Source organism: Leucopleurus acutus (genome assembly GCF_964270905.1).
Source record: "Leucopleurus acutus genome assembly, chromosome: 5".
In the NCBI taxonomy this organism is placed as follows: Eukaryota; Metazoa; Chordata; class Mammalia; order Artiodactyla; family Delphinidae; genus Leucopleurus; species Leucopleurus acutus.
The window spans coordinates 94595938-94617055 of NC_139147.1; the positions used below are offsets into that span (position 1 = coordinate 94595938).

Here is a 21118-nt window from a genome sequence, read left to right on the forward strand (position 1 = left end):
TGATTCAAATAGGAAAAGATGGTTGCAACAGAGTTCATCTAAACAAAACAATAGCTAAGCAGATATACACTTTATGACTGAATGTAAAAACCTTGCTCTTTTATGTATTGCTTTAAACATAGTTTTACACATTTGTGCAGCTAATAAGATATTATAATCTAAACACACCCCTACTTTCCTTACTTTTGTTACTGAGAAAATTGTGGCATGGATTCTCTGTGATTGACCAAAGTTAAAACAGTCAATTGATGGGCAGAACCAGACTAGACCTCAAGCTGCCTAATAATTAACATATGCTCTTCCTGCTAGGCTACCCTGCCTCTACTCCACCACAGAGGGAACGTGTGGTGTGAATTAACCTTTGGAAAGTGTAATAAAGGGTGTGTGCTTGATGGTTGCAATTTTATTACATAATCTTGATATACACATATATAATTGAAGAAAGGAGAATTTGTTGTTGTTCACCCTATTAGATAAAATGAGAATTTCTGATCAAATTAAAAATTAAATAAAATGAAAGTTTAAATTAAAAGGAAAATTTAAACGATATTACGGATCACATTCAGATTTAAAAATCTGCCTGTTCGCAGATGGATGTATCTTTGAGTAATCAGATGAGCTCTGTAAACATTTAGATGATACTTTCATCCTCGCAGGTCTGTGGTTGGCCGGGTCTCTCCCTGAGATCAGCTAGCCCTGCCTTCCAGAGCAGTCATGGTAGAGTTCAGACTCGGTAGCAAACCATGTGAGTTGTTTTGGAAAACTGCATTAGCTCTTGCTAGAGATAATTTTGATATCTGCACTACTTACTTCAAAACGTACTGCCTTTTAGGTCCAAACTTGAAACATGGGAAGGACTTTATTTAGTCATATTGGCTGAACATATAGTTTACATGGAAGGTCTATAATAACTGATATACCCATGGTAAAAAATTATTGCTTTATAGAAGAAAATATTATATATTAAACCACGCATTCCAACGGATCTTAGGAGACTACGTAAAGTAAAATTACTTCGCAAAAATAATTTTTAAATTCTGTTCAGGGTATCATCTACTTTTCTATTACCAGAAGCACATCTGTGGACTCCCAATCTCTATGCTCTCAAGTGTAGGACATCAAGGAATGGCCGATGAGCAAAGGTACTGACACTTTTAGTTAGGCAAGTGCTGTTAACCAAACACTTTTAAAAAGGAGCATATTATTTATTTTAGCAATCTGAATTCCCCAATACTCACCTCACATGATAATCGGTTGCTGGCCTAAGATCTTTCAGGTTACATTCTAATTCTTCTCCGCTGCAAAGAAAAATCATTTCTTAGTCAATGATACCAGTTTCAAAAATAAAACAGGTTTTGGATTTGGGTCTCATAGTCAGGTACCAATAGCGATTCAAGAACTATTATTTCTACTTCCACCTTAAGTCAGAAATAAACTCTCCTGCTTGGTATTATCATTTTTCTGGACTAGCACATGAGATTCCTTGAAATGGTATCATTCTGGATCTGGAAAACGGCAAGGCTAACTTATGAATAAAATTCCAAAATATCTTACCACTTCTTCAAAATGACTACATAAAAATAAGTAAATAAGGAAGCAAGCTGAACAGAAAGATACCTAGATAAACGTAAGTGTAAATAACAGCACCAGCTGTCAACTGAAGGTGGCTCCCAGAATTGTCCTGGCAAGAACCCCAATAGCTTCAACTTCTCAACTCTCCTCAAGAAACCTCAATCTGCTTCCCTCACATATCAATACTAATAAACAGCTCTCTTACAGATGCATGCCAATAAATAGCTCTCTTACACAAAATAAAACCATTTATTTGACCAGAAGCTGCAGAAGAACCTTGACTTAATCATGAGGAAACCACCAACATTCCAGAAAATACGTAATGTTCCCATTAAAAAAATTTTTAAAGGTGAGAGGGGTGTGTGTGGGCATAACTGTATTCTTCACAAATGTCAGTATCTACCCAGCCACAAAAAAGAATGAAATTCTGCCATGTGTAACAACATGGATGGACCTGGAGGGTATTGTGCTTAGTGAAATAAGTCAGACAAAGACAAACACTGTATGCTATCACTTATATGTGGTATCTGAAAAATAAAACAGACAAATGAATATAACAAAACAGAAACAGTCTCACAGATATAGAGAACAAACTAGTGGGTACCAGTGGGGAGAGCGAACTGGGGAGGGGCAAGATATGGGTAGGGGATTGAGAAGTACAAACTACTAATGTATAAAGTAAATAAGCTATAAGGATGTAATGCACAGCACAGGGAGTACAGCCAATATTTTATAATAACTTTATTTATATTTTTTAATTAATTAATTTTTGACGGCGTTGGGTCTTTGTTGCTGCACGCGGGCTTCCTCTAGTTGCAGCGAGTGGGGGCTACTCTTCGTTGCGGTGCGCAGGTTCTCACTGCGGTGGCTTCTCTTGTTGAGGAGCATGGGCTCTAGGCGCGCGGGCTTCAGTAGCTGTAGCACGCGGGCTCAGTAGTTGTGGCATGCGGGCTCTAGAGCGCAGGCTCAGCGGCCATGGCACACGGGCTTAGCTGCTCCACGGCATGTGGGATCTTCCCGGACCGGGGTTCAAACCCGTGTCCCCTGCATTGGCAGGCGGATTCTTAACTAGTGTGCCACCAGGGAAAGCCTATAATAACTTTAAATGGAGTGTAATCTATAAAAATTTTGAATCACTATGTAGCATACCTGAAACTAATACTGTATGTCAACTATATTTCAAATAAATAAATAAGATTTAAAAAAAAAAAGCATTGGATAATTCCCAAACGATTTAATCACAGTGAGGCCACCAAACACTGTTGCCTCCCAGTGTGCTGGAAGAGGAAGTACATAGAACTACCTTGATGAAAGCCTCCCACAAATGTTAAATCTGCATCTGATCAAGCTCCAGAACTAACTATCCATTTATAAGAAATATGGGGGAGGAAGATTAAGTTAAAGGATACCACAAATTCAGATTGGTAACAAAAGTGATTCACTTTCTGCAACTGATCAAGAATTTTTAAAAAGATGGGAGATACACCTGAAAACTATAATGTATGCCAACTATATGTCAATAAAATTTTTTTTAATTAAAATTTAAAATATAAAGTAGCTATTCCATTTCCAAAAAAAAAAAGGATGAAAGGGAGACTATTCTAGATTTAAATAGATTTATGAGACCTAACAATCCCAGGGAATGAGTAAACTTCATTTGGAGTCCCAGAAGAAGAAATCAATGTTAAAACACATTTTTGAGACAATTGGGAAAATCTGAATATGACCAAGGTATGAAATGATGCCAGGTATTATTGTCAGTTTTCCTAGATGTTAATGACATTGCAGTCATGTAAAAAAAATCTTATGTTGATCCATATTGAACTATGTAGGAGTAACTGATGTGTTATCTGTGAGTTGCTACCAAATGCTACAATAACAACAACAACAACAATAATAGTAATAAAGGGGATATGATGCAAATGTGGCAAAATCTTAATAATTGTTAAATCTGAGTGACGGTTATCTGGGGGTTCATTGTAGTATTTTCTCTATGTTTCTGTATGTTTGCAATTTAGCCATAATTTTTTAAAAATTTTAAACTTATTGCCCTGCTAGTGATATTTAACACTTTTGTTTTTGAAAAAGTATGTATGTATACATGTCAGCTTTCATTATTAAAGCAGAAGATTGGGGAAAAAAAGGCAGTATCATAAAGGACAATGAAATACTGTGGAAGTGTTCCAAATTAAAGAAGGCTACAGAGACATCACAACTAACTGCTGTATCTGACCCTAGAATGGATCTTGTCCTACAAGGGGAAGAAAAATGCTACCGCAGACATTATTTCATCAGCTGACGAAACTGGAATGTGGATGATAGACTGGATAAAAGTACGGTATTGATGTAAAGTCATGAAGTAATGGCACTGTAGCTACTTAAAAAAATATCTTAGGAAACACACTTCAGTATTTAGCAGTAAAGGACCATGATGTATAAAACTAATAGGAAAAAATACAGATTAAGAGGAGAGAAAAGGCAAGAGAGAAAATCAAATAGTAAAGCAAATAGGGTAAAAAGTTAATAATATGTGAATCTGGGTAAAGCATAGGCACATATTCCTTGATCTCTTTATTTTTGCAACATTTATAAGTTTGAAATTATTCAAATAAAAATACTTTTTTAAAGTTGCAAACTGGAGGCCAATGTCCACACCCTGCATGTGCAGTTCTGTTGTTTGACTTGCAGTTTATCTTTGAAGTTTTTTGAATTTGCTGCATTAGTTTAACATTAGGAAGGTTTACATAATAATTCAGATTTTTAGCATTTCCTTTAAAAAAAATTCCAAGGAATCAGCAAATCTAGGCCTACATTCCCTTATGCAACAACCTACTTTAGGTGACTGGCAGCTGCTCCTTTATCGATGAAGACAGGAGTGTTCCCGTTCACCGTTCACCTCATTCCCAAGCTTCGTACTTTCTCACTTATGTTACCTGCCTGCCTCACTGGGCACTTGGGACTCTAGCTCCTGCCACCAATGACCATCATGCATTGACAGAATCTAACTGCTTCTTGGTGGGCTGGGGGAAATGGTGCTCTATATTTTGCTAAGGTCACTACCAATTCTGACTTTTCAAAATAGAACCCAATGGTTGTGAGCCAGAGCAAGGGGTTAGGACTACATTCTAAGCACAGTGATAAAGCACTGCAGTGTTCTCACAGGGGGGTGGCTTGGCCTGACTTCTGTTTTTGCAGCGTGGAGGCTGGATGGGAGGAGAGCAAGAGTGGATGCTGGAGGAGCCTGAGGAGACTCTTGTAGGAGTCCAGGAAGAGAGGACAGAGCCCTACGTGGCGGCAACAGGAGAGAGTGACTAAAGGGCTTCCCTCTGTCTGTCTCTCTTTCCTCCTTTTCTTTGTCCAGAAAAAGACAAGTCCCTGGAGCAAGTTAAGAATTAGAAATGGGGCTAGGGAGATGCGAGGTCTGCAGCAGGGAAACAGAAGGGAAAAGCAGCTTCTCTGGCAGAGGAAGAGGTGGGCTTTGTGTGACCATGTTACACTGGGTTTGGGCAGTAGCTCCCAGGGCCAGTCACAGAGAGGTCAAACAAGTAGTTAGAACAAGATGGCCTCTGATTTCCTACTGTGCAAATCTGAGCAGTGCCAGCAACTACAAAAGAGAAAAGATTTGACCCTAAAAATTTTTTATCACATCTAGAACACAGCTATAAATCACTTAAATGGTTAATATCTGGGAGTCCATAAAGTGGAAGGGGATAATCCCTTATTCGGTGTGCTAAACTTCTGACGATTTAAGATAGCCTCCGAATGAAAAGCTTTACTGCACACTGGAAAACTACTGTAGAGGATAAGGAGGAGGGTGAAATGGAAACCACATCGTAGAATTTTGAAAAACAAGACTAGCACAAGGTCTGGGCCTAAAAAGAGGTGATCATAGAAGTGCATGATATATGTAAAAACTAAGAGGCATGCTCACTTTTTGCTCTGACAACGTTAATGGAAACTTTTCTTTAGTACTACACTGGCAAGCTAACATAACCAAGTGACATATTTGACCAACACCAAATAGCTGTATAAAAGTCATTTCTGATTAGCAATTACCCTGGACAAAGTTAACTCTTGACATTACAATTATCACTAATTCTTAAAAAGAACTATTTAAAGGAAAATTTGCAAAGCCATTAAAATTTTTCCTTTGTTTTTTCTTCTCCTTAGTAACAGCAATTTCACGTTTGGCAGCTGAGAAAAACACATGGAAATATACACTACCTGTAAATTATCTTGTATTTTCCATCTCGTCCTTTGTCTGACAGAGCAACCTCGTAGCTGTAGGGGAAGGAAAGACCACTGTGGGGTCCACACGAAAGTCCAACAGGGGGAGCCCAGGACAACACAACCGTTCTTGCCTGAATATTAGAAACCTGAGGAAGAAAAACATGAATCAGACACTACACTTCTCCCCAGAACATTTTGTGATTATTAGTAGTAGCATTAAAATGGCTCAGATTTAACTCGAGAAAAACGAATTTATTTTAATTTACAAATTTATTTTAATTACCAAAAAGAACCCACCCATCCTATATGGCATTCTTTTGTCAAAGTCCTGATGTCCAAACTATAGCTCCTAAAACATCTGTCTTTATTATGCAAACTTATGTCCAAGTCTGATGCAATTCACACTTGGTCCTCCAGAAAGTAAAAATAATGTCACGTTTGAGAATTTTTCTAAAGGTAAAAAGTTGAACGTGATATTTCAATAATCTCCATGATGGCCATCATATTATGTGGAAGGAACCCACATCCACAGGTACTTTCCAGCGGCCTCCAAGCTTTGCTTGATGTCGAACTCTTCTGCAAAGCTGAGACCTTTCAAACCACGCTCCCCGAAGTCCTGCAGGTTCCTGGGAAAACCCAGTACGGGGGTGGGGGGTGGGGGGTGGAAACGGAACCATGGCCCAGGCTGACAGACGGCAGAAATATGTGTGGAGATGTTTCACCTCTCTAGGCTCTGCTTTTGTCTTTTGCTTTAGCCTCCGCTCAAGGCTTCATTTGAACAATGGAGTCTGGGACTCTCAACGCCCCAACTTTTCCCTCTTATTTAGGGCTTCTCTGAAGCACGTTCTTACTCTATCTCCCAGGCATCCTTGGCAGGACTGAGCCCCAGCTGCCCGCAGCTGTAACCTGCTCATTAACAGACCCTGCACTGGCTTCTCCTCTGCAATCTCACTGTTAGTCTCTACTCTAACCGTGCTTCCTGGGGCACCTCCCCACTTACACCATTTGCCTTCCAATCTTTGTTTCAGAGTCTGTTTCTGGAGAAACCTAATCTAATGCACAGTCTAATTCTTTAAAATAAATCTGTCAATGCATTTTAATGTTCTAATTTTCTGAAGTTTATTTTGTTGCTCTCTAGATATTGGTCTGGAAAACATTAAAACAAAATGAGAGTTAAAACATACATTAAAGCTTAACGTTCATACAAGACTTTATAGCTGTAGATTAGAGTAGGCTGTGGATGGAGATGTCTAAACTACTAAGTCTCTATCTTTTTTTCTTCTATTTTTGTCACTATCTGATCTAAATAAAGGGTATTAAAATATAAGATAATTTAAAAGCATGAATAATAAATATGGAAATGAATACTGAGTTTCCCTTTTCAGTCTATCATGCATTCCATTTTGAGCAGAGATCCCTCCATATCATCTCTGTTCCAAATAGATACAGCATCATTATATATTTAACCAATTATTTAGTCAAACTCCTACTCATTCTTCAAGACCCTAGGCTGGCCTCACTACCCCCAAGTAGCCTTCCCTGAAATATCCTATCATCTCTCTGTCCCACAGCACCTTGCTGCTATCTCTACTCATTGCTAATCATGTTAATAGCATTTGCCTACCTTCCCCACTGGACCGTGGGACTCCCTAAGGAGAAGGCCTAAGTCATATTCAACTGTGAGTAGTGGCTGCTTAGTAAATGTTGAATGAAAAATAAAAATCAAAGGGAATAAGACAGTCTGAGTTTCTGATACAGGTAACACAGTGGATGGCAGACCAGCATTAAACATCTTTAAAAAAAAACCTGGAGAGCCACTGTTACAGAATTGAACTCGACCCTTCTTGCTATGGCTCCAGATCAGCAGCAACTCTCCTGCCTACTACTCCTGTGACGGCTGTGACCCGCCCTTCAGCATGCCGTCCCCTCTCACGCCCCTGAGACCTAGCTCTGGACTTTCCCACTTTCCTGCCTTTAACAAACTTCCTTTAGACCCAGTTCAAATGTTGCCTTTGCTTATTCATTTAATCATCATAGCTTAACTTGTGAGGGGCTGTGGACACAAAGATGATTAAGATATGACCTCTGCCTGATGAAGAGATGCGTGAGGGGCCTCACGGCAGATACACGGAGCACAGAGGGGCCCATGGCAGCTTGAGGCCAATTCAGGAAACGTTTCTGTACGGTGCTGCCTGACTCCCTGCTCAGGATCAGCAACTGTTTTCTTTGTGCTCCAACCACATTGAGCGGGCACCTATATTTGACACTCATTTCATTATACTCTGCTTTACCTGGTTATCTGTGTGTTGTTCCCCTGATTAGATTTTAAGGCAGCGTTTCTACCACATACACCATTGTATTTGCTGAATTCCTTCACACACCATTAATGAGTAATCTTGAGATACTGGATATTATATTTGATTTTTAACTTAAAACAATATATTTTGCTATGAAGAGTTCAGTTTATAATTTAAAAAGATGCTGATTAGGTACAGAGGAACATTCAACTGAGGTGGTAAGTGGCCCAATTCCAAGAGCACAGTATGTAGTAACACGGATTCCATGAATGGTGGTGTGAAATTAACACCACTTCTCAAAATAGCTCAGTCAAATGCTAGCACTTTAGATACTGAACAGGTATCCATAAACTCACATCCTTTTAAACTCTACTTTTTTCATCAGCTATTAAGAATTTACTCCTAAGAGTTCTTATCACAAGAAGAAAATTTTTTCTCTCTTTCTTTCTTTATATTGCATCTATATGAGATGACGGATGTTAGCTGCACCTGTCGTGATAATCATTTTATGATATATGTAAATCAAACCAAAAAAGAAAAGAATTTACTGTCTTTCCTTTAGGATTTGGTTAAATTATTACTTAACTCAACAGTGATGTACAACACCTGAAGCATCAACTAAAATAACCCTCACCTTTCCCCGAGGTTCCCTGAGCAAGCCTTAGGAAGGCCAACTGTCATGTGAACACAGACCTCTGTGCAAGTGCATCCTTCCCATCAGCCAGCCTATCAGAAGTGCACCTGGAGAACTCAGCATCATTTTCAAAGGACGGCGGCTTCCGGGAATTCTTTCCTGGATCTGAGCAGCCTGCCTCCTAGACTACTACCAGAGTTGAGAGACCTGTTCCCTCCTGTGCTCCCGCCTCCCTCCCTCTCACTGACTCCTGGGCCTCAGGTTTCCTTTCTTCAGGCATTGGAATCCTGAGAGAAAGAGTGCTTTGTCTCTGTTAGAACTTGGAACTCACTCCCACTCCAAGGTTGATGCCAGGAAATTACACGGTGCCTTTCAAGAGAGTGTCATGTAAAGGGGAATCCTCAGCAGTAGATGCCTTTACTCCAAGCATCCAGGGAGGTGATAACTTTAATGAGAGATTCAGAACTCTGGGAACTAGGCTGGGTTCAAGCCTACTGCAGAGCAACAGCATTCGTACACAAGCTTCACCTTCATTCATTCAGTCTCTCTCTCTCTCTGGTGAAACTTTCTCACCAGCGGTGACCACTGAACTGAAATGGGGCATGGCTAACCTGATCATCACAATGATTGTCATGGCTGTGATCCAAAAAAGGAAGTTTAGAAGCCATAAAAATAACTGACTTGCTGATGCTTAACGATTCTACCATAAACAGAAATCAATCTCCTTTGTAATGGTGATAAAAGTGGTGATTTTTAGTTACAAAGTTATTGGACAAGATCCAACGTGACATTTGTTTCAGCACTAGTGATATACGAGTCTGCTGTGAAGGTTACTAGTGTTAAGTCTGCATAGAAATTACTTAAACTGCTTTGAAGTATCTTTGAAGGACTCATAAAACCATCTACTTCTAAACGATTACACACTGATTAGAAGTCATTTTTGTCTATGTATTGATTAAATATAGATTTGAACTTGAGAACAGCTGCTAGTTAAAAGCATATACATGTGCATACACATATTCGCAAATGATAAGACCGCATTATCTTGTACCTATTTCGTATGTAATCCTTAGCTCTCTTTCTCCTTTCCCCTTTCTCTCCTGTTCATCCCCAGTATATTAACACTATTCTGTGAAATTTTACTTTTTTAGTTTACAGACTATCTTATATGCAAATGATATTCATTATTTGGATCAAAAACACCATTTACTCTCATAAAGTTACTAAATTGTTACTCTCGTGTTCAAAAATATTTCTATGTAAGTTAGTAGCTTCTAAATTTGGATTTAACTATGTGGGAGGTCTGCTGATCCAATTTAGGGAGTATGTTAAGAAAATATTACCATAGAAATATTGGCTTCACTTCTGAAGTACCCATCATGAAAAATAATAACATAAAGGAAAATTTAAAAGGAAAAGGTCAAAGAGATCATTACTCAAAGAAATGGATGCTCAAATCCAGGAATTTCAGACTCATCTGTTACTAAAATTCCTTTAGTGCTAAGAACCTCAAGTCTGTTTCCAGATCTACTGCTGTTTACGTTTCAAGGGATTGCTTCTTGCAGGGACAGTTGTTCTTCTTTTAGGTCAGTTTACTCACTTCTGGAACCAACAAATCAATTGTTTCTACAAGCTGAACATTAGCGGATAGAAACAATGCAGAACCACAATTCCAAGTTACATTTATTTACATCCTGAAAATAAACAGCCCAGTATGTGGGAGACTTCATCTAGCACCACCATCAGAGCAGATTAAACCACGTTAGGTTGGAGCTGGCTGGTACTAGCAGAGGTTAATCCGTAAACCACTTAGAATCATATCAGCTTAGTTCTGTGGTACAGCAGTGGCTGTATGAGCACAGTCCCCAAGACACCTAATTGTTACAGTCTCGGGACAAAAACCTTGTATATTTGTACCTGTTTTATTTAATGGCTAAGTATTTGGATATTTATAGTATCTGGGTTTCTGAAGAGTAAATGACTTGCTTAATTCAGGGTGCCCAAAGTTCTAGAAAGATGACTGGAATCTACAAGTCCTCAGTAATGTTTCTAACACCTAAAACAAACCATCCGTAAAACCTTGAAGAAAAATGTATGTGTTTTATTTGGAGGTGTTACCAGGTGCAGCTGAAAGAAAAAAAAGTTTAAAACAGCAATCCTTCAGACAATTGTGTGCCGAACTTTCTGCAGCTGTTTCTTTTCCTAGAAGGTGAACAGCCCCTCCTTCCCATTTCAGAGTATAGCAGGGAGTTTCACTTTTGCCTAATGATATGCTAAAAACTCTAGGAAAATACTCCATTCCAAGGACTCTATAAATAGCATACAATTTACTTTTCAGATAGTCCCACATGGTATTTATTATCCGACCTTTCAAAGGTAAGGAAACTGCGGCTCAGGGTCACAGAGCCAGTTAATGGCCACGCTGGGCTCCAACTCACAGGACCCTCCTCTGCATGCTGCTGCCTCGCACTCTGGCTCCCAGCCGTGCCCACATCCCACCAGGCTGGCTGAGCCTCGTATGATGCTGGCCAGCCGTCAGGTATCTGTCTCACCTGGCAGAGCCTCACTACAGCCACTGCAGGCTGCCACACATTTATTTACCAAATGCATGTTAAGGGTTCACAACGTGCCAAGGGCAGTGCTAGGTACTAGGAGCACAAAGATAAATAAGGCACAACCACGAGTAAGAGTTTCAGGCAGAGGGGGGAGGAGAGGAAAGAAGGGAGAATAATGGTGTGAAGAACTAACAGGGCTGGGGAGGATGGGTGGACTGTCATCCAGCAGAGAAGGCTTTTGTGGGGACCAGGGGTTGGTATGGTGGGCAGAGTAACGACCACCCCCAAGATATCCACATCCTAGTCCCTGGAACCTACAAGGTAAAAGAGACTCTACAGATGTGAGTAAGTGAAGGATCTTGTGAAGTAGGGACTACCCTGGATTACCCGGGTGGGCCTGATGTAGTAGTAACAAGTATGAGAAACGGGTCTCTGTAAGTAAAAGAGGGAGGCAGGAAAGTCAAAGAAGGAGATACGAGAATGGAAGGGGTCATGGGCCAAGGAATGCAGGCAGCCTCTAGAAGCTAGAAAGGGCGAGAAAACAGATTTGCCCCCAGAGCCTCCAGAAAGGAATGTAGCCCAGCCGATACCTAGATTTTAGCCAAGTGAGACTCATTTTGGACTTTCTGACCTCTCAGGTGACAATCTGACTATATTACACCTAACATCATGACTATTTATACAAAACCCTGTCTACCCTGCTCTAAAACCTGTGAAGAGTTAAGCATTTAATAAATGCTGAATCAGGAGGAAAGGACCAATACATATAAATATTGCTTTTATCTTTCTAGAGCCACATGATCCTCAGAAACAGACTTTATCACTTCTGCAGTAAAGAAATGATCAGGTATAACTCAAGAAAAACACCGTGTGTGTGTACACGGGACAGAGACCAGATGATGAAGTTGTCTGACTACATCCCAGACAGTCAACGAACCTGCTGCTCTGCCTTCTCACGCCGACTATGACTTCCGTGTGTCCCTCATGGGCTCTTCTTTCTGCTGCACTATAAATGTAAGCCTGTTTCATGATTCTGCCCTCAAGCCTTCTCTAAGCTCTCCCTGTGCTCTACCCCATCCCCAAAGCTATCATACACTCCTACGATTCCAATGGTCACTCCGATGCACGTGCTCTCCCCAGGTATATCTTGCTGCCCTCTCTCCACGGCACTGATCTATCAGGCACACTCAACCACCCACTTATTCGTCTTCCTGGATACCCTGCTAGTAAAACAAATTCCACATGTCTAAGAATGGCACTGAAGATACCGAGAGGACACAGACACAAACCTATTCTAGAGGAACTCACAGATTACCGGGAAAGACACAAACACAAGTAAATGGAGTACAGTGTATTAAATACACGCAGAGCACAGTGAAGCTGTGGTACCACATGTAGTACCAGTGGTACCAAATACCGTGGGGAGTATCCCAGTTGATGGGACAGAAATCAGGGCAGCCTGCCCAGAGGAAGCAACTCCTGAAAGGCGTCATCTGAGCCTGAAAGCCCAGTTAACCCGTGACACCTGATAGGCTGTAATGCCTGACTGATTTCGCTCTAGAATGGCTTTAGTATCCATCCTCTCCTTGCCACACCTGATGCCACCGCCCTAACTCTGATTCCCTCAGCCTCTCGCCAGCCCTACAATAACAGACGCCAGACACTTGTCTCCCTGGGTCCATGCCCTTCTCACTGCAATGCACCTGCCAGCTGTTTGATCCTCCTGAAAGTACAGTCCTGATTATAAGAAACGTTAACTTCTTTGCTTATAAACTCTCAGTGGCAACCCGCTCCTTACCGGATCAGGTGCAGACTCCCCAACCCAGCATCAACACCCTACGCTTCTGCAAGTGCCCTACTGCGCCCGTAGTCCAGCAACACCTCATGGTTTTAGGTTTAGTCAAACTCAACTATGTGCCCCGAGGCATGTTTGGACCCTTCTGTTAAAAGGCCTCAGTATTTGAAACACATGAAGAATCAAGGTTTTCCAATTTAGCTAGAAAACACTCCAAAGAACTTTGGCTCTCTAAACTCAGATGAAAGCCTGAATCAACATTTTGAATTTTTCACTTGAATTTCAAAGCATTTGGCAAAATCAAACTTAAAACCTCACAATATCACTACTCCCACCAACTTTTTTCCTTGCCATTATGCTTTGGACTTATTTTACTCAGCTAATATTTACGTACCTTTTTGAAATTTACCTGGAAAAATACTTTGAATTACTGAGGTTTTCAAAAATTATTATTATTACATTTACAAAGGTAAAGGGAAATTACCAAAAGAAAACTGTTCTGTAGACTTAGCGGGTGGGGGAAGGGGTACCCCCGGAAATCGGGATGAATACCTAATTGCATCCCGAATAGCTAAATGAAGAAGACATTTTGGTGGATGATGACTAAACAGAAGACTGCTGTTTTATATTTTCATGCTCCGTTAATAACAACACTATTTCACAGTTTGTGAGTAATCCGCAATGGAAAGGGGCCCTTTTGCTTACCTACTGTGTGGTAAAAGAAAAGCATGTTTGAAATACTTAAAAAAGCGCCATTTACGCTGAGAAATCCAGAAGACATACCTGTGGCTTCTCTATTCCCGAAAGAATGTCTTGCACCCTCTTTACTTCCAACTCATACTCTGCGTGGCAAAAAGAGGAAAAAAGAAAAACAGTTAATGCCATTAGAAGTCAGTAAGGTTGTCAAGTTCCTTTCCCAAGCCTTTAACAAGGGTTATCATGAAGTCAGTTGCCTGTTACCATGAACTTTTGGTACCACAAACATGATAATGAAAATCAGGAATGAGGATGTTTTTGGGGTAGGGATTTCACTGTGGTTGTGTTAACTTGCCACTATTATTGGTTTACATAGTCACAACGCTGACCAGATTAACACTGAACTCTACCTAATAATTCAACATGCAACAGGGAACAGAGAACCCTAAGGAGGAGACAGGGGAGACCAGTGCAACTGAGAGAAGCTGAGAGCAATGAAGAGATGAGGTTGAAGACAGAGGCCCGTTCATGAAGGGCTGTGAGTTCAGATTTTTTAATTCAAGTTTTATTCTAAGTTTGATGAGCAACCACTAGAGTGTTAAGTGGAAGGACTGACATACTGTTGAGTTTGAAAAGATCTGTTTGGTGTCTGCATGAATAATGGATATATGGAAGCTAAGAGTGGCAGCAGAAAGACCAGTCAGCACATTGCTACACTGGCCCAGGTGAAGGATGGAGCTAGCCGGCCTGGGCTGGGGGTGGTAGTAAAGATGCTAAAAACAGGTCTGGTTTTGGAGGTATAGGTGCTGAAGGGTTGGATATGATGGACATGGACGAGGGAATGAGAAGAATCAAGGCTAATTCCTCATTTGGGGCTTAATCAACTGAAAGGATGGTGGTGTTTTTTAATAAGATACGGAGATGGGCAAGTTTTGGGGTGCAGCAAGAATTGTTTTTGAGATGAAACAGGAAAAGTACTTGGAGCAGGGAGCATGGGGTGGGAAGGATGTGTAAAAATAGGATAAATTTAATCTGTTTTGCTAAAAGAAACATTTGACTTTCACGACCTGCTTGATGGAATCTAATTTTGAGTCTACAGATTTATTTAACTGTTCAACCAGTTTATGAGCTATATACCTAGAGATATTATGATTACCAAGACATGTCCTTGACCTCAAGATATTTCAAGTCTGGGGGGAGGTGAGGGTAGGGGAAGGAATGGAAGCAAACAGGAGATTACAAAGTGACAGGCGCTGTGGTAAAGGCCCTCTAAGAGAGACCGCTCTAGAAGTTTCCTAGGAACCAACACCCAGCTGAGTCCTGTGGGCAAGCAGGCATTTGGAAGTGAAGGGGGAAGTGGACTAGGGGTGAGAGCAGGTTAGTAAGCCCAGCTCTTCACAGGCCATTTATTCACAATGTTCAGGTCTAATTTCCAAGAATCCTACCTCAGCCCTCACCCCCTTGTCCCGGCTTCCCTCCCGTCATCGTCGTACCCTACTTAGCTCCTTCCCAGCAGTCATCAGAACTGGACATTAATTCTCCTGTCTAACTGTTCGCTCGTTTATTATTTTTCTTTCCTACTAAAATGTAAGCTTCAGGAAGGCAGAGACACTAGAGGTCCAGAGCAGATATATTTTCTGTCAATAACCAGACAGTAAATATTTTAAATTTTGTGGGTCACGCAGAGGCCTCTGTCACACAGTCTTCTTTGTTCCTCTAGCCACTTAAAAGTGTAAGCCCCAGCTTAGTGGGTGAGGGACACAAAAAAGAGGCCACAGGGCAGGCTGCAGCTCCTGGCCCTGCTTCAGGACGTGCTCACTCAGCCCAGAGCTCCTCACACAGTTCCTGCAGACTCACAGCCCAGAGCGCCTCACACAGTTCCTGCAGACTCACAGCTCGATACCTACTTGTTGACTCAGTCAATAAACCAAGCGTACGTAAAAAATAACAAGAACTTCTAGTTGGCTCCACCCTGAACTTCAAAAGGATCGGTTCTTCGTTCTTCCCCACTGCATTCTGCTTAGTAGAAGCAGAATGTTTACTTTTATTTTGGTGAGAAAAAGAAAGGGGCTGGTGGCAATATCATATTTTTTAAAACTGCAACTAAAAGAAAACTCACATTCAAAAGACTTAATGTCCCAAGCTCATTTATAATCATGTATTCGTGTTAAGATACAGATAACGGACTATACTTGTAAGTCAAAACATAGCCTCACATTTTCTGGGAACTCCTACTAAGTCAACTGTAAATACTGTGTATCTCAGAAGTTAGTTGTCAGTAAAAAACACATAAGCACAGTTGCAATAAATGAACTGGTTCACTTGTTAAAAACAATACTCTCTGAATCACTGGTTATTCCAGAGTTTGAAGCACCCCATGGTTTCAAACACTCACAGAGATACATTCAAACACTAGATACATTCAAACTGCTAGCTGAAGGAGGTCTTTATTGCCTTCTGCCATGACTGACATTTAAAGTGTCTCAGAAGGACAAGAAGCCAGACCCTATCCTTGAGGTAATAAAAGTTTAGACTAGAACAGAGATGATCGCCTATCCAACAAAGAAAGAAGAGAAGAATTGAAGAGCTCTCCAAAGGAAGAATCCTCCGGACCATTACTAGACATACGGCATGAAAGAAAGGGGAGTTAAAGAAAAAAAAAATTTGAAGACCTCCTCCCCACAGCCAGCTTTCAAACACACACGGATGATAGAAGAAATGGTTATGCTTTTGACAGAAAAAGGAAAAATGGGAAAGGAGGTTGAATTAGAAGGGGTGGGGGGGATGGAATCTGCTTAAAACTGAAAAAAATGGGTTTCAGGTAAGAGCCAGACATACAAGTGAAAGGCTCTGACTGAGATTAAAAACAACTAAACAGGGCTTCCCTGGTGGCGCAGTGGTTAAGAATCCGCCCGCCAATGCAGGGGACACGGGCTCGATCCCTGGTCCAGGAAGATCCCACATGCCGCAGAGCAACTAAGCCCGTGCACCACAACTCCTGAGCCTGCGCTCTACAGCCCGCGAGCCACAACTACTGAGCCCGCGCGCCTAGAGCCCGTGCTCCGCAACAAAAGGAGCCACCGCAATGAGAAGCCCGCACCACAACGAACAGTAGCCCCCGCTCGCCACAACTAGAGAAAGCCCGCGTGCAGCAACGAAGACCCAACACAGCCAAAAATCAATAAATAAAACTAAATAAAATTAAAACAAAAAACAAAGGAAACCCAACTAAACAACTTCCAAACAGAGGTCAGGACTTGCCATGTCTGTCTCACTGTAATAACGAAAGCTGCTATTTTCTGAGCACCTAGATATGTGCTGGTCAGGCACCACCACCTTGCTGATTTTTACAGCCTCCTTGGCAAGATGGACATTCTCTGCTCCATTTTACAGCAGGAGGCAGGGCTGCAGTCTATTCTGCACATCACAGTTTCGTGTCCAGTTCAGAGCACAGTATCTGCAAGGTGTCTCTGTCGACCGAGGAATGAGGCTGAGGGACAAACGAGGAGGTTTCCCCAGGACCACAAGTCTAGTACGTGTCCCAAAGCAAGCAGAGCCTCTGGCTGCATCATGACGAACTAGGAGTCATGAGGGAGAGCGAGAGGGAGGGGCAGAGGGCTGGGACTGGCGGGGTGTTTGCCCTGAGGCGGACGGGAGAAAGGAGGTGGCAGCAGAGACCCCCTAAGTCCCAGGAGAGGGTTTGTGTTCTTGGGTTTCTTTCTTAAACTCTGAAAAAGCTGTCAAATGAATAGAGCAGAGGCATTTGGATCTGGGGACAAGGCATGTGAGGAAAGGAAGAACAAGAAAAAGTAGGCCATGAATGGAGCCAGATAAACAAAGGATTCTGCAAAGATCAAAAATAAAGAGGGCAGGGCCTGAGGAGGAAAGGCAGTGACAGGACAGCCACTACCCTATTATATCAAGAGAAATGTGGTATCAAAGCCAGACTGGATTCCTTCTTTCTTTCAAGGTTCTGCATTGTGACTACGGCAAAAGAAGAGGAAAATGCATTCACACCACATTTATGTAACGCTTTCCCATTTGTGCTACCGCAGACTAAGAGAAAAAAAAGCAAATAAATGCCAGGCACACAATTGGCACAAACAAGAGCGAAAATAAAATTTGTTTAACTGAGCTAAAGTGACAGTTACTTACCACACGTAAAATATACTCTTGTGTGAAAGCTAACTTTCTGGTATGAAAATGCCAAAATGCACAATTCTACTACCTAAATAACTGAGTTAACTCAGACCTTGGCCCACCTCTCCCTAAGCCAGATTTAACTGTGCCTCGGAGCAGTCCATGAATTATTATTACCCTTTCCATAAAACAGAGACCAGCTCTACAGAGTACACTTCGCAGTCGGGCCAGGCTTCTGCCTGCTCACGTGCTTTCTTTTTCTCAGTCTCTGTCTCTGTCCCTCTCTCACAGACACACCATGAGTGTGTGCAAAGGAGAAAAAAATTAGAAAGCTAACCAATCCCCTCACAAAAATTAACAAAACAAGAAAGAACAGTTCTGGTGGTGCGCCGTTAGGGTACCTTTTATATCAAGTTTAAAAAGAAACCACGCCTTGCTTGTTTTTGTCCTCCCCTGACCCCCAAGAGTTTGGTGTGTGCCAACCGAACAAGAGGTTGTCCAGAAGAGGAAGAAATGCGAGGCTGTAGGGCAAGGTGCTCTTTCTTCACTATCAGGGCTGCCTTCCTCCCTCTGGTTTTGCAGCAGGTAAATTTATCCAGAGGCAAATCTTATAAGCCAACTTTCTTTCTTCCCACCTTGAAGCTGCCATGAGGTGAGCCATCAAATTAAAACCACTTTTCCACCTGCTTCAATTTTGTTTGTGACCATGGCTCAAGTGGGCAGACATGACAACCCACCTTTTACATCACCACCTCCTTAATATTTGAAAGTCTTTCCCCTGTGGTGAAGACTCTGATCAGTAAAAAAGGATGACAGGGCGCCCCCGGGACAGCTTTCCAAACAGAGGGGGGCAGGGAGCATTTTATTTTGTAGATATAGACACACTGGGGGTAGGGAATTTCTTGAAAAGGGATTAAGATGGAAGCCCCTTGTTTAAACATGCCCCAATTGAGGTGAAAACTACCCTATTTGGACATGCCAAAAAAAAAAAAAAAAGGAAGGAGAGATTCAGTTCAGCAACTTATACCCTTCCTCCCTCCTAAACGCACATCTCCACCCAAGAAAATAGAGCATTTTTAGCACAGGGAAGGTTAAAATAAAAATACACTAGCAAAGCAAATACATTTTTTTGAAAAAGGACAAAAAACCCCACAAAAACCCTACGCACGTAGACGGAATATGTGTCACGTGAAATTTAAGCTTTCCACAAATAATGGTTTTCATGTTTGCTCCAAAAAGAACTGTAAGTTCACACTGTCTGTATAACTGTAAGGCCTAAACTAATTAAAATATCCCACTTTGTAAACACAACTTACTTCTTTGGCTCGTTTCACTGTTTTCCTTCTTAGAAAAGAAACAGAGCTAGACACTTAGCTGCTAGCTATAGAATGTATTTATGGTTGTGACAGCAGCCCCTTCATTCCAATGAAGTGACATCAGCATTATTTCTCTGTAACCCTTCTGTCTAGTTCTCATCCACAGGGTTCATTTACAGATATGCCCAGCATAATATAACATGCTTTCTCAGATTTGCCAAGGAGCTGACTTAGCTACTCTCTTTCAAAATTATATATAATAAACTAAGGGTGTGGAAAATACACGACTTCTGGTCGTGTCCATTTTTAAGGTAAGAGGCTTAAAATCAATCGCAAACCCTCAATATAAGAACTAAATGAGCAGAAAAAAACAGCACTTTGGGATGAAAAAGAAAAAAAAAGTGGCTCAATAATAGGGACAAACTGGATATCTAGACAATGCCTACTAATGCTGATGAGAATAAATGAAGGTAAAGGAAAGACAGTTAACGAATGCTTGCTGAATTGCTTTTCTAATCAGAAAAATAAATCTATCATCTTCATTTTTAAAATATTACTCATCCTGGGGAAAAAAAGAGGAATCAATAATTGCATACGAAAGTCAGATTAACTACCTAACAATCTCCATTCAGTGATTATGATCCACAGTTAGCGGTGTTAAATACAAACATTAAAAATGTATAAAATCACAAGGAATAAATTCACACAATATAAAGACAATGCAGTTAATCCCCAAAGACAAATATGCCAGAAATACCTTCAGTTATCAATCATCCTGATGCTAAAAATGCAAAGACAAACATCTTTCTAGCCATTTAGCTGGTTAAGTGGTTACACTATTTGAAATCCTGAAAGACAGACAAGGGAATACCAGACTCTCAACAGTGAAAAGAGAGCAGCAGGTAGGGGAACATACGTTGTGGGAAGTTGCCTTTCAGTCTAGGAAAATATTTTCAAGAGCAACATGGGTTCCAGACAGATTCTGGAACCTTAGAGAAAGCAGAAGAGGAGAGATGAATTCCTTTTGCAGCTGGAGTGGCCAGCTGGATAGGAGGGAAGGCCAGAGAATGTAAATGGGACAAGGGAGGCTGACTTCCTCTGAGCTTTTGTTGCTATTTCTGGAATTCAGAAGAAAGAGTGATCTTCTGTCCTAGCCCAAGATCTGAGCAAAGCCCTGCTAGGAACTTTCATATTAGTTTATCCATAGGCAAAATGGGTCCCATTCGGGCAACAGCTGTACTACACTTCAGTTAATAAGATACAAAAGTGCGAGGTCTGGGCTTTAATAAAAAGCGAAAGCACCAGATCCGTTACCCTTGCTGAATCCCAGGTCTCAAGTTTCTCTCTCAACCTCCTCCTGTGATGCCAACTAAATTGGATTCTACCTAAAATACTAGGAGAATCTATGCTCACTTCTGTCAAATTCTCTAAGAAAAGTTCTCCTGTTTACTTCACAAGGCAAAAATCATATAGGCACATGGAACTGGACAGAAGCAGCTAGCATTTTTAAGAACAGCAAATTATATAGGGATGAAAAACCCACAAAAATGGATAAAGTATGAGGTAGATATGCTTGCCTGGCAAGCCTGACTCTAGTACTAGACCTATTCTTTCCTTCCCTCTGCATGTTTGAACTGTGTCACTGGCTAACTGAACCCTAACCTGTGCCAGATATAGCTCTTTTATTTTGGGGGAAGGCTCAGCTCCATGATTACCCAGAAAGACCCGGTACCCGCCCTGGGTGTATAACAGGAAAGCAATCGCTTAAACACAGGATAGAACGACTTACAAAGGTAATTAAAGTTTATACCCTACTTTCTGCACTGGCATCTATAAACGTTTCCACAAAATGTTTTTTCATTAAGGTTTGGCATGTCACATTG

General features: G+C 41.2%; 1 protein-coding gene across 3 annotated transcripts in view; it reads right to left on the reverse strand.

The window, feature by feature from the left end:
* The window catches only part of FNDC3B (fibronectin type III domain containing 3B), a 358190-nt gene that overhangs the window by 97495 nt on the left and 239577 nt on the right, over window positions 1-21118 (reverse strand). For all 3 annotated transcript variants that reach the window (XM_082839878.1, XM_082839880.1, XM_082839879.1), the window contains exons 7-9: window positions 13867-13925; window positions 5797-5948; window positions 1239-1298 (exon numbers count right to left, since the gene is read on the reverse strand). In XM_082839878.1, coding sequence (XP_082696004.1) covers window positions 1239-1298; window positions 5797-5948; window positions 13867-13925 — 271 coding nt within the window. The remainder of the gene's footprint in view (window positions 1-1238; window positions 1299-5796; window positions 5949-13866; window positions 13926-21118) is intronic.